The 22637-nt window shown below is 41.5% G+C and overlaps 1 protein-coding gene across 1 annotated transcript; it reads right to left on the bottom strand.

Annotated features, from left to right (window-relative positions):
* Window positions 1-1487: 1487 nt before the first annotated feature.
* On the bottom strand, window positions 1488-22395 carry LOC142558254 (uncharacterized). The gene has a single exon (XM_075670417.1). It carries the CDS (start codon window positions 10930-10932, stop codon window positions 10456-10458), a length of 477 nt encoding a protein of 158 aa, XP_075526532.1. The 5' UTR covers window positions 10933-22395; the 3' UTR covers window positions 1488-10455.
* Window positions 22396-22637: the final 242 nt, after the last annotated feature.

The following is a 22637-nucleotide window of genomic DNA, read 5'->3' as shown; positions in this document are numbered from 1 at the left end:
TGGATTGAAGATTATTTAACTGCAGAAGGGCAGCGGATTGGGCAAGTTGGTGTTGCATGATAACAATAAAATTCAAACAGCGCTAAAACGACAGGACCAGAATGAGGAGGAGGACTCAGCGCCGTGTTTGTCTCCTCCTCATTCTGGTCCTGTCGTTTTAGCGCTGTTTGAATTTGATTATTTAACTAACCACAAGCAGGCAGTTCACGTTGATGGTTCCGAGTCTGGTTTTGTAGATGTATACTCAGGAGTACCACAGGGGTCCGTGTTAGGGCCAACACTTTTTCTGCTTTACATCAATGATGTAGCAACCGCTTTAGATAGTTCTGCTAAGATAAAACTCTTTGCAGATGACTGCTTGATTTTTGCGCCGGTATCTTGTTTAGAGGATCAGATTAAGCTCAACCGAAACCTTCAGGCGTTTGGGAGTTGGTGTGACAAGTGGGAAATACGAATTAATTTTGATAAGACCACATACATGCATATCACTGCAAAAAAGAATATTTTTACTTTTCAGTACGATATTCAAGGCTACAATCTAGTTAATGTTCCTTGTTTCAAATATCTTGGTGTCTCTATTTCGCATAATTTAAAAAGGCACAATCAAGTAGAAAGAGTGTGCTCTGCGGCACAGAAGAAATTGGGTTTTTTAAGAGCAAAACTGGGGAGGGCAACAAAAGATAAACTGCTGGCTTACAGATCTCTTATTCGACCATCCCTAGAATATGCGATAGTAGCATGGGCGCCCCATCAAAAGGTAATGTGGGCCAAAATAGAGAAGGTGCAACGCCGGGCGGCGCGCTTTATTTGTTCGAAATATAGGACAGACTCAGTTTCGGCGATGTTAAAGTCTTGCGGTCTTGAATTATTGTAAGATCGGTGCAAGAAGCAGAGAGTAAAAACGTTATTTCAAATAATTCACGGCGAACTAAAAATTAATAAAGATTTGTATTTAAAACCTCCAGGCAGACTGAGCTCCCGCTTAAATCATAGTGAAGCTATTCAACCGTACTTGTCCCAAACCAATGCCTTTCGTTGTTCATTCTTCCCAGAGTCAATAGAGCTGTGGAACAAGCTGCCTGCAGAAATTGTTCGCAGTTCTGATACTGCATTGTTTACAAATGCAATCAAGGTTCTTTACTAAAACTGTACCATGTGGATATTATAAAGTGCTTTTCTTTTGTTTTTTTTTCTCTTTTTCCTTTTTTTCTGTTTGTGTGCGTGCGGCAGCTGGTTGAACATTTGAATACATGTCTTACAGTCTGTATATCGTATCTTGTATTGTATCCATAGGACACTCTAGTGCATGTGCATATTTCTTTTGTATCTGGCTGTCTTGTATGAATGCATATGTAACATCCCTCCCTGTTGTGACCCTCAACTGAGGGTTGACAGTATTTTTAAATAAATAATAATAATGGAAATTCAAGACGATGAGCAACACGAGAACAAGGCGAGAGCAGAAGCCGTTAACATAGTATGTCATGAAACATTGTTTATTAAAAGCACAAATGGACCATTAGGGCCACAGTTTCTTCACATGCACAGGGCTCTTCAAAGAGTGCAAATGACCGCTGTACCGCCTGTAAAGTACAGTGTGGCTACCTAAGTGGTGTAGCATGCTCCGCTATGCAAGGGTGATAAGATATCGTACTTTTTTATCAAGATTTGTTTATTTGTCTGCAGCTGACATTTTGAAATATTTACTATGAAACCTAATGAGCAGAGGAAGCAGCTTTTATTTCCTTGTGTGGCGTTAATGTAACGGCAGAGCTTTCATCAAAGTATTGAACCTTTTCGTAAAGCACCTTGCTCTTGAGAAATGAGATGGCACTTTCGGTGGCATGCCGCACATTGCCTCAGCTATACGCACTGACTATGTGGGGGCCTTGAAAGCTGGAGACCCCCCGACCCCACCCAGGAGACTAGCGATGGAATAAGGGGACATCGTGTCTTTTGTACGGTTTTGGACAAGTTGACTGAAGAACTACAATTGCCTAAAGTATAAAGAACAGCACAGCCTTAAATTGTCATGGCTACATAGGCTTGTCTTGCACTAACAAAGGAAAAGGATGATGACACCAAGAGTTTTAAATCCAGTTCATTGTCAGGGATTCTGACTGGCAACGACAGCTCTCTGAACGTCTACTGTTCCAAGTCTCTGTGCAGAATCAAATGAATGGCCATTTGACAAATGCAGGTGTTTGTTTCATGCACATGCATTCTTTTCTAAGACTTCGAACCCTTCCAATACACCCAAATCAGCTCTTACTGAAAACTTCAACTATGAACTTACCTTTAGAAGTAAGCCCAGCAGAGACTACACATCATCCTTGCGAGCATAAATAAAATGTTCATAGCAAAATTAATGGGACTCTGAGCTCCATAATGAACTCCACAGCATTAAACCCATCTTGAGCGAATGGCGGAGTTCCAGACACTGGGAAGGGTTCTACGAGGTAGCCGTATGCCATCCGGGAATTGGTCACACACACTTAATCTACAGCTACTTCTTAAGAAAGGGGGACCAGTGGCGTAGCTAGGTCGTCTGGCACCCGGGGCCCATAGGTCTTCTGTCACCTGGGGCCCATAGGTCTTCTGTCACCTCCCCTCCCCCTTGGTGTAGCCGGCGGAAAAAGGGGTGCCTTCAGATGTATATGACACACTCCCCCCCACTGGCCCCTTGCACCCGGGGCCTATGGCCCCCCGGCCCCCCCTGTTGCTACGCCACTGAGGGGGACCCACCGATTGTCCAGAACTATAGCCACCTGATCTCGTTCATCCATGGCCTAACGTCACAAGAACAGAATGATGCCGGAGCCAAATTTACCAGAGGATTTTTTAAGGCACTGTCAAATTCAACACATACTTCATCCTCAAGCTCCTGATGCTCATGTTTTTGCGATTAGAAACAGCAAGTACTGCATTGCAGAAAGCAGCACCGAGATTTGATCAAGCAGAAAAAATGGTCACAGTCGTCAGGAAGAGTCTTAGCAGACTTAGAGTTTTGCCTATTTTGGAATGAGATACACGCAGAGGTGCGTGATTTGTAACTGAATGTTAAAGAGAAAGAAGCTCCTGTGCCAAGGCAAAGGAAGATTCCACAATGGTATGAAGAAGGATCTGTACCTCATATAAGGACATGTACCGCCAGTGGTTCCATGAGTTATTGGACAAAGTAGATTCCTCGTTCTACGACAGGTATCCACCAGAAATGTGACAGTACGTGATGCAGATTGAGGAGTTTTTGACTGGGAAAGGTGACAGTACACACCTGTTGAAGTTCTGTGGGCAAGGTGTTGAGCATTCGTAGTATGCAGTGCAATACACCCTTGAAAACATTTCAGGATGTTGTAGAGATGCTTTCGGGCAATAACTGTGAGCAGCTGCGAGATCTTTTGCCCGAGGTGGCATCCAGTCACGATCTCGCCTACGATAGCTGCCGAAAGAGAGTTTTGCAGAGACGCACCAGCGTCATGGGCACAGAGGCAGCTGAGGCAAGCAATGGACTTGTCACCATGTGATCGAACATGGCAGCACCCATGGCACTGCTGTGAGAAGGGTCACCAGGTACTCTGCTTTTTTATGTAATGGCAAAGCTTTCATCCAAGTATAAGTACTCTGCTTTTTTATGTAACGGCAGAGCTCTTGTCAAAGTATAGGTGCTGTTTCTTTTTAAATGTAACGGCAGAGCTCTCGTCAAAGTATAGGTACTCTGCTTTTCTTATGTAACGGCAGGGCTCTTGTCAAAGTTTCGGTGCTATGCTTTTGAAATGGCTGTGCTCTGGCACACTGGGCCATAAAAATCCAGAGCACAGAGATGGCATTCCACTGCCCTTGCTGCTCTTAGGTGCCCTGCTAGTGTTTCTTGTGCTGACACTACTGCTGCATATGTCATTCTCGCGTATGTGCTACAGCCAAGTGGTGACGGTGTCAAGGCGTGCTCTCCTGATGCTTTAACTTCAGCTTGAATGAAACTTTATTAACACAGCGTTCGCTGTACACTGTGTAAGTGCCTCTCTATTACAATGTTAGCCATATGTAATAAATATGCCAACTTAGTCAACATCCAGCTTAAGTTCTGAAGCCAAGTTTCACAAGTGTTAATGCCACGGCAAACACAGAAATTTGAGTTGAATATTCAGCACCACTCATGGAGGTTCTCCATGAGGAAGTACTGCAACTTGAATGTGATAAATATGCGAATACATTCGTGGTACACCCTAGGACAACTAGTCACAGTTACGATGGATGAAGATTTCCACAGTTGCACCAGCTGCTTTTTCAGGAAACTGTCAACAGCACCAACCATCTGCAGGAACCTGAGAGAATACTTTGACCAACTAAGCCGGTGCATGGATATGCACAGTTCACTATTCTGTTACAATGCAGCAAGTTCACTTGGGCCATTGACTCTCGGTGTGGACAAAAATTAAATTATGGGGTTTTACGTGCCAAAACCACTGTCTGATTATGAGGCACGCCATAATGGAGGACTCTGGCAATTTAGACCACCTGGGGTTCTTTAACGTGCACCTATATCTTATACCTTATACCTTATACCTTATCTTATCTATATCTTATACACGGGTGTTTTTGTATTTCGCCCCCATTGAAATGCGGCCGCCGTGGCCGGAATTCGATCCCGCGACCTCGTGCTCAGCAGCCCAACACCATGGGTGAAAATGCTGACTAAGCAAACTGTACACAATTATGTTAAGGCAGCTGGCTGTTGAAAGTGACGACTCAATTGCACCCATGGGCTACCCACAGATGCAAAAAGAAAAAAGAAAGTTTTAGATTAGGGCACGCAACAGACTTCCATTCCGATTGCATACACAAGCCACTTAGATCCCATCAAACCCAAGGAGACTGGGTTCTTGGGTACAAAATCTACTTGCGTCCCCTAAGCAAAACTTTCTTAAGTCAAACCAAAAAGAAGTGAAGTGAGTCAACTCTCTAGAAGAGAAAGATATAAATTAAAAATGATGTCGCTCAGTTAATTCAGTCTCATGACTGATGTATACAAAGATTAGCCAGCTGTTAAACCAGCTCCCAAACATAAAAAACCCTCGTTTGTTCCATTCTCCTCATGCATACAATGTCTGTCTATGTTTTGCATCCTGTGACTTCTGCCTTCACGTTACGAGTTGCATAAATGCAACGTCCAGCAGAAGCATTTTAAACCCATTTCATGCAAGTAATCAGCATACAGTATGCACTTCTGTTAGGCATAGCCATCAGCAAAAAGTATAAGAGTCAAGATGGCATGAGGCATGGCTGTCGAAACACCAAGTTATGATTGTTCTATGTCACAGGCAAACAAATGTATATGCAAAATATCGTAGCTTCAGGGCACGACTGTGGAGAAAGAAAACAAATGTTTCGTAAACTGCTTCAACATAAAAATCATCACTCAAATCATCACTCAAATGATGGTACATGTAACTAGAAACACAAAGGCTAGCCTGTCAATCATGGCCTCAATGTTGATGCAGCTGAAACTGTTGGTTGTAATTCAAGCCTATTAGACTTCATTATACAGTTACAGTGTGATCCTGGCACAAACTTATTGCCGCTAACATAATACTAGCAAAGCGCACCCATGAACAGCACCAACAGTTGCAATATCTTACGAAGCTGTTTTCAGCCCATTGCAATGTAATATAATAAAGTACTGCTTGACAACTGCCTAACTGCCATTTAACTCTAACTAGCTCTGGCAATGGGCACTCGCACAAAACAACATCCTTCTATATGAACCACAGCTGTCCTCATGTCTCTTACCATACATTTATCCCAATCCATTTCAGTGTGATGGTAACATGTGGAAGGCCACAGTAAAAGGCAAATACATTTCTCTAGCCAGCTGTTTCACAGTGGGAAGGGGAATCGTCCAGGAAGTGCACGCTGCCCGAAAATGTTTGTACTGCACAAATGTGCTCCACATAGTGCAATTTCAAACTTGTGATGTAGTAGGTGTAGCAAATGTGCTTTTGGGCTCGTTGTGCAGATGATGTTTCAATATTTCGAAGTGGCGAACCACCCCATGATTCTGTTTGTGCAGGGTGAAAGGGGTGTCAATGGCAACGCGGCTTGTTAGATACGTCGCAGTGGCCCGCTTGTTTTCATTTTGATAGAACAGTGGGTCCAGATATTATGAATTTTTATGAAAACAGCTTTTGTGCGTGATTTTACTGTTTTCTTCGCGGTGGACAGAATAAGCTTTATGTTGCAAAAGAGGCCAGAACGATGCAACCCCTTTTATGTTGCAAGCAATACAACTCTCAACCAAAGCTGTGTGTCTTGCTGAATAAGTTGACGCCGACAATAAACAATTCTGGTAGGTTCTCGCTCATACAATAATTACAGTCACCTTGATCACTGCATGTGAAATGAGCATTAGGGGGTGAACAAGAATCGCACAGCAGACACAGCACCATGTGCATTCCGTTTCTTTCGTCCATGTCTGCTCTGATAGCGTACCAGCAGGCCCAAAGCAATGTGAGCTTTGTGTCGCTGTGTTGAGCAAAGCAGCTGTTGTAATTATACATGGTCTGATGGCCAAAGATCGGCTTCTTTTCAAGTAAGCGTCAAGGCCCTTAAGCAAACAGTTAATGGACCTGACACATAACTCAGCAATATTTTACGTGTTTTGTAAGTGTACGATTGTCACACAAAAGGTGATCTATTGTTTCTGTGTGCACATAATTGTCTGCATGGCAACAGTTGCACTATCTTTGCCTTGCATGCCTACATTCGCATGCAATTGCAATAGAACATGCACTAAACATTTACAAAGCATATTCCCTGCAAATTGCTTGCTGCAAGTTGCAGTAGCATAGGTTGAAGGAAGAAAGCACACCCCAGAGGGTGTAAAAATGTTTGACAAGTATACAATCTACTTTGCTTTTACTGCCTTACTGGGCATTTTATGAATGTATCAAAGGGACATGTTAACCTCAATGAGCGCATCGAAAATCAGTTTTCCTCTCTCTCAGAACCAAGAAATGACAAAATAAGCAGAAAGAACAGTCAAATATACTAACTTCTCACGTCTGCTTCCCTATCAGCAGTTTCTGGTAACAATTATTGTCAGAAAACTTGTCCCACTAAATAGTTACTGTAAACTTTTGTAAGACGGGCTGCCTGGGAGCAGCCATAATCTCTGCTGCACTGTTGCGACCATGCATACGATAGTTAATGCTCAAAACCACTAGCAAATACTATACAGGAACCACCTTCTGTGTGTGCTTGCACATCCATGAAATGTGTTCCGACGTCACAGTGTAAATAATGAAGAGGTCTGTACAAAACACACAGGCATACAGTTTGCTGTGACAGCAAGCACTAAGGGCATTCACACTAGCAGCTGACAGAAGTCCACAAATGGCGACCAAGGAGCTGCTGACAGTGACTAACATTCACACCAGTGATTGTGACCTGCCCCTCACCACATCGAAATGTCTCACAATTGCTATGATTGCTGGCATTGACGTCTGTTCACATAACCATGGCCATGCAATATAGCCATCAGCATATTCCGACATCCTGTACTGCTGATTGGCTCAACAGCTTTGTGACTCCAGTAACGGAACTGGAGAATCGGTGAATAAGCAACTTTATGAAATAGGTCAAATTTAACATACTAGTGTGTGGATGTAGGCCAGTTTGTTATTCATGATTTTGGGAAGCTACTGCAAGAAGACATAAGACTTAAAGAAAAGGACAACACGAAGCGGTACTCACAACTGATGATTTAATGAAACAAACACCAAGCTTATATAGATCATACACACGTGTGCACCTGAAAAGCAACACAAGAACCAATAATAATAATAATAATAATCTTTTATTTCACTCGTGAAGTGAGGGAGTGCGGGAAAAAAAGCTGACAAGTCAGCTTGACTACTTCCCAGCTCCCCGGAGTACAAAATACAAGAAACAGAACACTTTTGGAAGGGCAACATAAAACCACAAACAAATAGTAATACTAATGCAGCAACAACTTGTCCACAACAGTGAGAACAACTAACTCTAGAAATAAGAAGTTTTTTTAACCTTTTAACAGCACATTGGTACTTTGCAGTGCGTATACCGTACATGCTCAGAAATGAAAAACCATATAAAATTCTGCCATGAGAAAGGAGTTTTGCCACAGAAAAACAATTTCAGTTTCTGGTTTGATGCTGTTTCGGGAGTGAATCCGTTGTTATGGCAGAAATTTAACAAATGCGGTAGCGTTCTGTTTACCATTTGTTGTCCGTATCCGGTTCTGCACGTTTTGATTAGCCATGGCTGTGTGCTTCGGCTCTCATAAGGTGTGGTCCTTTTAGAAAGCGATGCCAACCGTAGTAGGGAATAGCTGTTATTCTTTATTTCAAGCATATAATGTGAACACAAGCAATGCGGATATAGCTAGTCTATTTTCATTATACAGTACTTCAATAACAGAGGGTGGGAAGGATGACTCACGGGGACGTTTTCAATATTTCTTAAAATATTTTTCTGCAATATAATGATTCTTTGCAAATTACCTTTTATTGTGTTCCCCCAAACTAATTGTCAATATTTCATATGCGAGTAGAATAGCGCATTGTACAATAGAAGCTTAACCTTTGGCGGTAGAATATATCTGTTGGCGAACGTCAGTCCAATGATGTGAGACAGTTTTGACACAATGTGGTCAATATGAATGTCCCAGGTCATATTTTCACTGAAATAGACTCCAAGTACTTTATATGCGCTTAATATTCCTATCTTTGAATTGTGCAGCTCAATGTCTGAGGTAACGTTAATCTTCTTGTTTTTCGCATGGTATAGACAGTCTTCGTTTTACTAACGTTTATTTTCAATTTGTTAAGTTGCGCCCATGTATCTAATTCTACAAGCGTTCTCTCTCAGAATTATCTCATCCGTACTTCTTGCAGAGAATAACAGTCACATCATCAGCGTAAATGACAAATTTCACCATTGGATCGACATTAACAATGTCATTCAAATATAAGTTAAAAAGAAATGAGCCCAGAATACTCCCTTGAGGTACAGCGGCAGAAATTGGCAGTATATTAGAAGAGTAGCCATTTAAATACACGTACTGCTTGCGTTCACTAAGGTAGAGCGTCAGAAGCGATAGAACCGTTCCACGGAATCCGTACATATCAAGTTTTTTTAGCAGGATGGAGTGATTTAAATAAACAAAAGCTTTTGTAAAATTTACGTATGTTCCAAGGGCTACTTCTTTATTTTCATGCGATTGCAGGATAAATTCTTTTTGTTCTAGCAGTGCCATTTCTGTTGATCAATATTTACGGAAGCCATTGTTCGCTAAAATTTGTTATTCTATTAAGAACCATGTTTTCAAATCCTTTTGAGAAAACGGGTAGTATGGAAACTGGTCTAAAATTTGTCAAATCATTCTCATTTCCTTTCTTGTGCCATACACTAACTTTGGCAAGTTGCATTTGCCCCGGAAATGTTCTTGAGATAAGCAAAGGTTATATACGTGAGCTAAGCACTCTGTGATGTCTCCTATTGCAAACTTCACTGGTTTTATTACAATGCCGCCTGCGCCACCACATTTGCTATTATTTAGCCCCATGAAAACTGACATCCGGTTCTGATATTGGCGTTAAGAACACTAACTTCTCGTTTCTTATATGATGAGTATTAGAATCAACGAAATTACTAGTTATCTCTGTGAAGTAGCTGTTGACTGTGTTAGCTAAATCAGTGCCTGTGAGTTCCTTATCTTGAGTCTGAATTTTTGTTACTGGGCTTCGGCCTGTAGATCTGCTTAGAAGTCCATTCAGTTCCCTCCATAATTCATCCGACCTATTCATCGAGCAGAAAAACTGGCTACAGAGATATTGATCACGTGCACAGCGTATTTCCGCTGCCAGTTTATTTCGAAACACTTTAGAAACTTTAAGCATCTCAGGATCCCAAGTTTTTTCAAACTTCTTATATAGCCTATCCTTTTCATAAATTTTCTTCAGCAATTCAGGTGTGATCCATGGCTTCCTAATGTTCCTTCGTTCCTGTGCACATTTATAAGGGGAGCACTCATTGTATATACACAAAAAACACAGAGTGACCTTAACCAGGGGTGCGATACACCCCTGTTTAAGGTCACTCTTTGTTTTTATTGGTTCTTATGTTGCTAGTCGGGTGCACACGTGTGTATGATCTATATAAGCTTGGCATTCATTTCATTAAATCATCAGTTGTCAGTACTGCTTCATGTTGTCCCATTCTTCAAGTCTCATGTTTTCTTGTGGTAACTTCCCAAAAATCATGGTCAAATTTCGACCAAGGCGATCATTTGTGGCCATTTCTTCGCGGCCAACTTCATCACGTGACCTCGGTTATTCGCCCGTGTGAATGCACCACAAGAAACTGCCTCGGAATACGTCAGCGCAAATGCATCGGCCAGTCTATCGAGAACGGACCAGCTCAAGGAGCGGGGTGTGCCACACGTATGTGTGCCCTCAGCTCTTCGGGCAGGCCGAACAGTCTGGGACAGAGTACACAGCGCTGGACCGACGGCCGCTGCGGCTGCGTGGCCACCGACGGCAGGGTGGTGGTGGCGCCGTGTTGCGCATGCAAATGTGCAGTGAGCGCACCTCGCTGGGTGAAGCTGTGCGGGCACAGAGGACACCGGTAGGGCCGCTCCCCCGTGTGCGTCCGCAGGTGGCTCTTGAGGTTGCACTTGTGCGCAAACGTGCGCGCACACAGGCGGCACTGGAAAGGCCGCTCGCCCGTGTGTGTGCGCTGATGCACAATGAGGCTGCACTTGTACACCGTCGAGAAGGAACACTGGCCACACCGGAACTGCCGGCGTGCTGCTGCTGCTCCCATCTCTGGAACGTCGAATGCCGACAGGGTCGGAGAGCCTGCACATGCGGGACACACCATGGCTCCATGTGCCATACAGTAGGCTGCAGCAGCAGGGCTAACAGCGCCAGAGAGAGACTTAACGGTTGCGCTTCTTGAAATTCTGCTGTTCAGAACAGTGCACACTGAACACAACACGATGCTTTTAGCAAAGATATCTGCCAATGAAAATTTTCTGGCTTGTAAGGAAACCCATGCTGACGATTATACTCAAATGATACACTTATATCCATGGCACAATTCAATCATTCGTACAAGTATTATGGGCCTGGCAAACACATGCCATTGCACAGTGCTGTGCACTCTTGTTTGCCATAGGTATTTATGTCCATTTGAAGCGTACTCTTCTCTAAGCCCCATGATGCATATTTCCCACAAAACTACTAAAACATGATGTCTTTTATGGGATTAATTTCTAGAACAGTGCTGATGATGTGGCCAACTGCATTAAGGTGCAGTTATCAGAAACTACGCCATATAGTATTACAGGTCCACACACTTCCAAGCAAAATAATATGCTCTCACTGATGAGGCCGTGAGAGCAGTGCTTCCTTGCTGCTCAATAGCATGACCAACAATGTAGCCAGGTTTGCACTTTCAGAGCAAGAAAATGTGCAAACAACAGTGATGCCTGCACTGCCACAGTGCCAGAAATCTGCCAGGCTTGCACCTCAGGTTTCAGGCCAGGCACATGACAGGCCAGCTGCTTAGAGAAGAGCATGACACCACGAAACAATGTTTGAAATGCCAGTACTTTAATCCTATGACACATTTTGCAATTTAGAGGATTCTAACCATCCTTCTGAATAAAATTCATTTTCTCTTGAAAGATCACATTAGGAATAACCACTTCTGAAATATTCTTGCAGCAAGCTTCAAATTCAGCTTCAGCTGAAACTTAATTTTCAGCTGGGTGTAACTTAGGGATTGATATGCCCACATGCTGATTTGCCACATCACAGATATTGCTAGTGAATGATATTATATACCATTAAACTCATTCTCAAATTCTACCAGGCACATTTTTTTCTGACGAGTTGTGGTAGAGAGAAAAATGCACATAAGTGATGAATAGCAGAATGCAATTAACAAATGAAAATGTTCCATTAATGACATGCAAATTAGCATTCATAACAAAAATAATATCAGTAAAAGTAAAGAAGGGCATCTTATACTACGTAGCGCATTTCTTAGTTGAACAAATTACAGTGCAACATTTCAGCAACTTAATACGTTACCTATCCTAATTCTTGTTTAAATGTTTCCATTCAACTTATGTGGTGATAAAAGATAGGTGGTGAAGTATCACCCAATGGGAAAATTCGCCTTCCCTACCATATGAAATCAGACATAATCATGGAAGTGTGCGAGGTATCAAAATTCTGTATTACACCACTAGGCATGTTATAAATGGAGCAGTGTTACAAGATGTTATTTGCAGTTCTTCTACAGTTTCTAAGCATAAGAAATATTCATCACAACATGCACCAACATGTTAAATAATTTACTGGATCACCATAACCACCTGTTGTCTAACACAGTTGCCGTATATAGCTAATGCACCTAAATACATACCACAGAGCACATAAAATAAAATGAGTACATGAAAGTACATCTGGGATGCTCTAAGGCACCTTTACTTGGTGCAGTTCTCAACGTTGTGCATCACTCAATGTGTAAGCGCAAGCAATTTACGCAAGGAGACTGCGAACACGCATGTTTAACACACAACTAAGTTATACATGAATGTGCAAGGACTACGAAAGGCAAGCTAATGTCTGTCTTCAAAGATGTTTCCTATTCTGCAGTCTTAGGTTTAACATGCAAAGCCTACAATTTCACTGTAATTAGAAAAGCCCATGACTAACGACACAGTCATGCCGCAAAACTACAAAGATGTAATGACATAATATGATACCACGAAGAGAGTTTAATAAAATTACAACCTTTCTAGACCTTTTTTTGAATGCATACTGACTTGAGCATAAAGTGGAAGTGTGCAAAACAGAACTTCAGTTATCAAACCTTGCTATTTTGAAGGTGAACAATTCAGCGTAAAACCCAGGACAACCCATGAAGAAGAGACGAGACAAGCACTGGCTGATTTATTCTTTTTGCGACAACACATATAAGTACCCTTCATGACGCGACCACACATGCATGCGCAACAGATGACACAGAAATTTATGTTGCACTAAAGCCAGTTACCGAAAACGTGTGGCATGAACTTCTGTGTCTTTTGTTGCACACGCATGCGTGGTCGAGTGGTGAAGGGTATTTATATGCGTTGTCGCAAGAAGAATAAATCAATTATTACTCAGCGCCAGCGCTTGTCTCGTCTCATCTTTGTGGGTTGTACTGCGTTTTGCACTAAATTGTTCCTCTTCAAAATACCACGTGCCAAGTAGCCTTAACCGAAGTTTTATCAAACCTTGCACATATTGTAAAATGAAAAGTGCTTTGATAAATTACTAGTTGCGATTTAAACAAAGTTAAATGCTGAAAGCAGCTGAATGGTAGTCTGAATTGCGGCTAAGCACAGTACATTAATTGTAACACTGTGAATGGCAGCAAATCTGTGCTTCATGTTAGCAGCAGCTACTTCTGCAATTTGCGCGACAGCAGCTGACACAACCATCAACTTGGGCGCACACTGCAAGTGGCAGCAACGACTATGCCAATGCCAATTACTGCTTTTTGCTGGAGTAGTGGCAGCAACCAAGTGCACAAACTTGGCGCCAACTTCGTGGCAACAACATAGGCCTTGCAAAACCACAAAGACACGGAGTGAAGTATTGGTTCTCACACTGACACGGACAATAACTAGGCCTAGATGCACATGCAGCCTGCAATGTGTTCCGTGTTGCAAGTTTTTATGTTTCATAGTTTTACTTTTCACTGAATCACATGAACATTGTGTCAATTCCCATGCTGACTGGTGTTATTATTCCACGTCTCTGAAGCAGCAGTCTGTCCTGCTTTTAAAAAGAGTTGCATGTTGACAAACACAACAAAGTGGCAGACAGTGTTCACTCTCACACTGTTCAATTCTCTAAGGTGTTCCCACGGGTATCACATGAAATCATTTTGTAATGCACACAATCAGACACACCTGGTCTAATGTGACCAAATGCAAAACAACATACACTATGACATTGTCAATGGGTATTCAATTTCCCAGCTCACACAGGAGGTCAGAACAACCAAAGCAGTTTGATGGGCCCAGTACAAACATACATCAACACAATAACACTGTTGACACTCATTACTTATTTTGGATACTCATGCAGAGAATACATAACATAATATAAATGCAAGGAACAAAACTAAATAGTAGCTAAGGGCCATTGTGCGCAATACCATCAAAAAACAATGTATATACGTTAAAGTATTAGCATCGGCAATGAAAAACACCAATCACCTCCACTTAAAAACTTAATAAACAAATAGGGAGATGCCAAGTAAACAGAAAGCCAACAAAAAGTATTACAAGAAACGTGTGACAGGATAACATGACACTCAAAATGAACATAATGGGGCATGTAATCTGAAACATGGCAGCACATAATTTTGTACCTAAGGAATGATACAAGTGCTTTAAAAATGTGTTTGTTGAAGGGAAGCCTTTACATTTGCCATTACACAACTGGCACCACATTAAAAACAGTAACAAAAAGAAAGACCAGCAATACATTCAGTGTAGTGGTAAAGTGCAGTGATACAGCTCGTCAACATTCGAGCATGTTTTTCATTCATAAATGGTATCCACAATCTGCCACAAAGTTTTCAAAACTCTGCAATCGAAAAGTTAAAATGCTTAGTCTGAAAAAGATACATATTACTATGCATTTATGAGTGAGTATTTAAACATCCTTACAATGTAGGAATGCTTTTGCATAGTCGTCTCCATATGTTTTCAGATTTTAACAAGGCAGAGTGTCAGTTTCTATTTTTAAGTTGGTAACAAGCGCGAATTGCCAAATAATGAAGACGAAAACTAGAGCAAAGAGCTCATGAGGTATGTCGAAGAGGCAGTGCAAAGGCAATGATGCAAGCTACTTCAAAGGCAAGGAGACAAACAGTGTCAAATAGACAGGAGCAGTTTTCAGAATTCTCCCCCCCCTCTTTTTTTATTTACGTGCTGCATTACACCACAATGCAGCGTTCTACAATGGTACAACTTTCAACATAGTATTTATTTCCTTGTGATTATATCGAATACACATAAAATAAAAAATAATCTTAGTCTACAATGAAGCATGCCTACCTTATGCCTATTCTTTAACAAACGCTGCATTATGTACTTGAATATCTGAGAGAATGAACAGAACAAATGCAACATATGTCAGGTGTTTCAGTGACAACTCTTTCCAATTATTTCAGCAACTATGAAATTGAAAATCCAGGTAAAATGACTTTTTCTTGCCAAAGTTCACAGCAAATGGTGAATATCAGAAAGTGTGAGATGGTTGTAGATAAATGTAATTTGGCCTTTTTTAAATTTCATCCATTGGACTGTGAACTGATTATGTTAGCATATATGTTGCAACTGAGCAAACAAGCACTGGTGAAGGCATCTTCACTCAGTTGGATTTCTAAGACTAGCCTAGTTATGACATACATCAGGCATTATGCAGCGAAATGCATTGATGTTCCACCCAACTGCTATTTAAATGATGAAATCCTGTAAAAAAGTTAAATTTCAAATGTTTCAAAGCTATTCCACTTATATAGTTGCACTCTTTATTTAGAGCTTATTGTTTGCAAGATTGCCTCGTTTGCTTCACTGTTGTGAACTTGAATGCTTCTTTTAGACTAGACTGTTGTCACATGCTAAGTATTGTCTAAGGTTTCCAGAGTGGTGTCAACCTACTTTGGTAACCTCTTAGCCCAAAAAGCCTGCTTATTTGTGCAACAAAAATTGTGTCACTGATTTCGCCTACTATCTCAAGAGTGGCACCAGTGTGATCAATCATTACTACATGAATATTCCTTGAGCATTCAGTGCCTTCAATTCCACAATTTATTTATTTATTTATTTATTTCGAATACTGTTAGCCCTTTTCGGGCTGGTACAGGGTGGGAGGATTGGCACATTTTGTCAACACATCAAGCAATGAAACAAAATAAATACATCACGAGAGGTACATTTCCAGCTTCCGTTCAAATGATTGTACAGTCACTGTGTCATCAAAAATCTGTACATCAAGGCCATTCCAGTCTTCAATTGTCTCAACAAGGGGAGAATATTTAAAAACATCAATTCTGGCATTGTAAGGCATAAAAACATAAGGGTGATTCACACGCGGAGAGACTCTGCCAGGACGTAACAAATAGCGCGACTGATCTAAGTTAAATTTATTAGTAGGGAGCTGGTACAAAAACTTCAGTCGTGCGATTTTTCTGCGTGTTGCCAGCGTCTATAAATTTGCCCTAGCGAGCAAAGTGGTTACGGACTGTGTTTTGTGATACGCTGAAAATATAAACCGTACTGCAAGTCTCTGATGCGTTCAAGTTGGTTAATCTGATATTCCTGGTGAGGATCCCATATAACAGTAGCATATACCAAAGAAGGGCGTACAACAGCTGTATAGGCCTTAAGTTTAACTGCAGGTGTTGCATGCGTCAATTTTCTTTTCAAAAATCCAAGTTTTCGCTGAGCAGCTCCACATATGTTGTTTACATGATTCTTCCAATTGAAGTTTTTTGAGATGGTGACACAAAGATACTTTAATTTTGTCGTGCGCGCTATTTGTTTGTTGCCTACAAAGTAATTAAAACACAGTGGTATTTTCTTGTTTGAGTCAATGCAACATTGCAACAATTGCAACATGTGCACTAAATTTTGGAGTAAGAAATTGTATCTTTGCTTTTTATTACCTAATAAGCAGGAACAATCATCACTGAAACACCCTACGTAAGGAGTTAGAAGTTAAAGGTCACAGAGGCAGAGAGATAAATAGGAAGGGCAGGGAGGACATAAAATGCACACATATAAACAAACAGGCTGTTTGTTATGTTAAAGTGTGGGTGCTCTTGCTGGACTAGCATTCCAAGAATCGCTGGCCAATCAGAGAGACAAGAGCGTATAGAACAATTAGAATTACCGTACATGTGGTGACATGCCAAGGATAGCAGAGATGCTTCGATGTTCGGAAATGTTACTCATGTTTGTGCTCCCTTGTTTTCATGCTTTCTTTGTGCGTTTCTGTTGAAGTGGATAGTGCATGTCACCTGGTCGGCGATAGGCATTTAGTTCAGCTTGGTGCTGAAAACTAGTTAAAAGTAGCAGAGTATGCAGGTATGATCAGTGCAGCTTCCCGTGTCCTCTTATACTACACCTCATTTTTCCCATGCCGTATTTCATACTGTAGAAATAATAAAAAATTATTTTTTTAGCACTAGATTTTGGATTTGCTGGTTAAATGTATCGTCACATTCTAATTTAAAGAGCTCAAAATGGGATGAGCGCGGCGGGTGAACTAACTTCTTTTTGTCTTTGGCTTGTTTGGTGCTGTTCAAATCAGAGTTTTTATGATTGTTCCTCACATTTGAATGAAAGCAACAGAAAACCAAGAGGAGGAAGGCATCGTACTATTTCTTGTTCTCATTCTGGCAGCTTATACATGTCTGTTTCAGCTTGCATTAAGAAGTGCAGCTGGCATGTAAAAGTACGGTCAGTTATTTAACAGCAAAGCAGAAACACGCATTATGAATGAGAATTCATTCTAATCTATCACATCCTGGAATGATGTACAAAAACACTGCCTGTGCGCAGTGCACTTCTTTCAGCAATGGATTCACAATCACACAACTGCTAAGAAAACGGGAATGTGCTGTGCCATCGTCATCAGCTGGACAGTAACTGTTCCCTCTGTTGGTGGGCTTCTTAGTTTGCAATTATGACCAAGATTTGCAGCTTGGAAATCTGAAGACAATATTCTCAAACAAAGAAATGGCAAATACCCCCGTTCGAGCAATATGTCCTGCTGCGACCGAGTTCGTCACATTGCCTGAAAAATGCAGATTTTGTTGCCACTTGCTAATTTTATTTATTGTTATGAATCCTGAATCTCACAGTTTTGATATGGCAATTTCAGAAGCATTAGCCATGTTTTCTAAAAACTCGTCCAACTGAGGCTGTTTTATGGCATCCCTGCTCAGAAATGCTGCCTGTGCGTAGGTCTTCCTCCACCTCTCACGTGTCGCATCAGAGACTTACAGCACTCAGTGCCATCCTATGTCTGTGAATTATCTCATCTAGTCACATCATCTACTGCACTGTACTTAAAGGAAAACTAAGACACGCTCTGAACTTGATGTCAATGCCACCTTCAAAGCATGCCACAAAGCTATGAATGCAAATACAGAGACCAACCAAAAGTACCAAGGTACTAGGTGGTGTGAACAGCATAAAGCTGAAACAAAAATATCGGCACCTCAGCACACAGAATTGACCTGCACTACACCATAGACCCTCTAAGTCAAGCTCCATCAACAGAGAGTGCTGACCTTTATTTTCAAAAGTTGTAGAAACTCTATCACATGCTACTTGCCTGTAAAAGGATGATACTCACAAAGTATGAAGGTCAGCAATACTTACAAGCCATCTTGACTTGATGCTAAATTTAGTCTCAAAATGCCTGACCTGGTGCTACAGACATTACTGTTAAAGTTACAGGGAGTAAAATTATGATGGCGTGTTGCATTAAGGCAAAGTTTGATGATGTTGATGATGATGACCTTAATCATGTCAAAGAAACTTACAGAAATATAAAGACGGATTGGTATGCATATGGCAGGCATGACCAAATCCTGACTGGGAACTTACCACTGTCGTTGAAAAGAAAAGTGTACAACCATCGCATTCCAGCGGTGCTAACATAGGGGCACAAACTTGGAGGTTAACAAAGAATCTCGAGAAGATGTTGAGAACCCTACAAAGAGCGACTTAACGGAATATGTTAGGCGTAACATTAAGAGATAGGAAGAGAATGGTATGGATCAGAGAGCAAACGGGGATAGCTGACATTCTAGTTGACGCTAAGAGAAAGAAATGGAGCTGGCCTTGTAACGAGTAGGGTAGGTAACCAGTGGACCATTAGAGTTACAGACAGAGAAGCACAGTTGAGGATGGCACAAAGCTAGGCGGAGTGATGAAATCAGGAAATTTACAGGTGGAACCTTGAATCAGCTGGCGCAAGACAGGGGCGATTGGAGATCACAGGGAGAGGCCTTCATCCTGCAGTGGATAGAAAAATAGGCTGATGATGTTAATGATGATGATGTTGCTTGTGAAACAAAATTTACAAAAGTGCTGCACGCATTTGTTTTGGCTGCATTCACACATGGCATTTGTGGTGGTTGCAGTAACGGAGGAAGCCAGTGTGTGCGTGTGTGACGTTGTGATGCAATAGGCTCTTGGGTACCAAACAGAAAAATGGCTTATAATGCAAGTGATATATTACAGTAAACTATTTGCAGGGCTTGACACTTCCCTCAACACAAAAGGAAAAAAGACATGGTGAATGTGTCGGTACTCCTTTAATTTCAGGGGGCTAAGCAAATGCTCACATTATTTGTAACAAAAGAAAGCTCGGCAAAGTAGGTGTGAAACTGCACGGCACAGAGGTGGTGCCCACTCTCCCCACGTTTTGGGGCCACGACAGCAGTGCCTGGTGCGGTGCACCAGTGTGCCAGTTCTGGCTTTTCACCCAGGGTCCTCGTGGATGATGGCCAACCCTTGCAGAGCATTTCAGTGTTTTGAATCCAGAAATTTTGATCTCGGTAAAAAAAATTTAAGCTTGAGCAGCCCGAAATGTTTTGTGCTCGAACATATCTTAGTCGTATATTTGCCTGTTGTTCTACATTTGCAATGTATTTCATACACTTGCTTTTCTTAAACTTTTCTTAGTTTGCTCAGTGAAATTGAGCAAACATTTTTTTATGCCGTGCGTGTAACTTTTTCCGTTTACTCATGTATAACACCCCCCTACAACAATGCCTCAGGGCGAATGTAGGGGGGTATGTAGGTATGTTAACAAATAAATAAAAATAAAAATGTGCACTTTGCATTTTCCCACACTATTCTGTTCAAACTTTACTTGGAACTGATCTACTGATCTGCAAAGGTCTGTCACGTTTATGCACATTATTTAGTGGACCCCGGACTAGACGATAAGGCTATGGGTCAAACCAATGGTATGTATTACTTGCTGTGTTGTATACTCATAAATCAAGTCAAATTGAATGTTGTCACTACTGGAATTAAAGAAGCTCGATACTGACCATGGCAAAGCTGTCGCCACAGCTGTCATGTTAGCACCAGGTGGTGTACATGCACACATGTGCAGTGCCATGCTCTCAGTTGAGAAACAGTGCTTGTCTCATGAAAAACAAGCATCTCTGCTATGCGGAAATTGTCAACGACTGAGTTGTCATTAGCAATCTATAAAGCCTTGAAAATAAAGTTAAATAAGCTATTACGTGCCGAAACCACGATCTGATTCTGAAGCCTGCCGTAGGGGGGGACTATGGATTATTTTTTACCAACTGGGGTTCTTTAACGTGCACCTAAATTTAAGAGTGTTTTTGCAAGTCTGACCAGGGGGGTGTGCTGGCTGGTCAAATTGTCCATTAATGATTACATGAAACATTACAGGACCACAAAAGCTGAGAAGATACAAAAATGCTTCAGATATTAATACAATGCTATTGACGTGCCAATGTACTTTGCCACCATTATCAGGAGGGGATGCAAATTCGAAAATTGCACTTTTTGAAAATCTTGATTTTAATTGCAAAATTCTGCTTCAACATTCCATGCCCATGTGCAAAAAACCAAGGCATTTATCCCACCTGTGCAAATGGCACCAGCAGGGGGTTTTCCCGTTCACGCTAGGCTGGTGATGCTCACAGGCATGCCCAGATGGCGAGTTTTCGTGGTCTCCACTTTTCACCAGTGCTCACGCAAAGGTTACACTTCCGGCATATGACAAGCTGTTGCTTCGCTATATTCAGGGCAACCCCCAAAAGTCTCTCAACAGCAAGATTTGGTTGCTGCGCCCTAAAACAAGGTTCGCTTCGTTCACGGTTGTGAGGGGATGACCACACTGGGGTTTAACAAAGGCCTTACAAAAGCTCTGCAGGAGTTGGGCATCCTTTCGTCTTGGGAGAGAGATAAAAAAAGACCCGGGAAAAATTGAAAGAACCTCTGGAACATCGGCAACTGAAGGTAAATCTCGTCACTGCAGTGAAGCAAAGAAAGCCTGGTTGGAGAAGGAAGCTCGCAAGGGTTCCGAGGGTACCACCTACACATACAGCAGTAGAATTTTCAAGTTTAACATTTGTTCTGGAAAATCTGGTCTACATTCTGGCCACATTTGACAGAAATTGATTAATTCCAATAGTAAGGAGCCTGTTTATGAACTTCCAACTTTGTTTTTCTCCTTCTCCAATCTTGCACTGTTTTTACTATATGTGCACAAGAATTCTTACACGTGATGTCTATCAATCTCAGCCAAATTTTGCATGCACATTTCCAAGTATGTGCAGAATGCAAGTATCTATGTTTTATTCTAACATGCAGCAATATAGGTCATGTTAATTTTAGGAAACCAGCCATGAATGTTCTAGACGACTATAGTACAGATGAAAAAAGTTTTTTTTAAATAATAAAGTTAAAAGAAAGATTGTTGAGCTTACTTGCAATTATTTGTTCACATGTAGCAGCAATAAAGCCTATTTTTATAACGCTCTTTTAGGCCTCGCATGGAGTCCAAACCTTGGATGAGACTCTCCCACTTTCAGAGGGTAGAGGGAAATTCCCAGAGAGTTCGGAAACTAAAATCACACTAAAAAATACGAGAAAGGACTCTACATTGTACATAAATTCCATCCAATTACTTTATTATTAAGGAAAATGGTTCTCTGAGGCACATCTCCCCTTAAAAGGCCTCTTCATTGTCATAATTGAGCATCAGCAAGTTTCATGGTGCAGGCTGACATTCCCCTTCTTATTCAGTCAAAGCCAATCATAAAAGTTATCAAAAAACAAAAACATTTTGTACTTTTTTTTTCCTTTGTTCACAAGCACGAGACATATGAGACCCCCCGGCTAAACCAAGAGGCAAATAGAACTAATCATCCTTGCTCTTGTTTTACAGCTGCAAATAATGAGAACGCTTGCCCAAGCATATCCAGCATCCAACTTTTAAAACGTCTTGGTGGCTGCTAGCACACATCCATTAAGATGTGGCACCCCACTAGCAAAATGTGTGAATAGGGAGCAGAAGTTCTCATCAATATGCTCACATCTAATTAAGACACGAGGCGAGTGCCCGTTTTATTTCGACCATTAAACTCAAACTGCTGCCTACCATTTATATGCCGTGCCCAAGCATACTTGTCTGGCATTATGAAACATCGTTCCAGCGCACAATTGAACAGGGACGAGAAGAGAAAGACAACACGAACGCCGGACTTCAACTGAATTTTATTCATGGAAACCAGGGCTTTATGTACACAGGGGGAGGGAGTGGGGGGCTGCTAGTGCGCAGGACCACGCAAACATATTTTCTTGGTCTAGGCAACAGTCATCATTGGTGTCAAACCAAAATAAGAAAAAAGAAAAAACTTTTCCCTCTCTTTTTTACGTCACTCAGTGCAATCTTGCTCATCTCCCGCTCTACCTAGCTGATTCGACACACCCGTTTGCCCTGAGATAATCAAGTTCTTTTTTC

The sequence above is a fragment of the Dermacentor variabilis genome, chromosome 9 (genome assembly GCF_050947875.1).
Source record: "Dermacentor variabilis isolate Ectoservices chromosome 9, ASM5094787v1, whole genome shotgun sequence".
In the NCBI taxonomy this organism is placed as follows: domain Eukaryota; kingdom Metazoa; phylum Arthropoda; class Arachnida; order Ixodida; family Ixodidae; genus Dermacentor; species Dermacentor variabilis.
The sequence above is the reverse complement of the archived record's forward strand: the minus strand, read 5'-3'. Positions and strand labels throughout refer to the sequence as shown.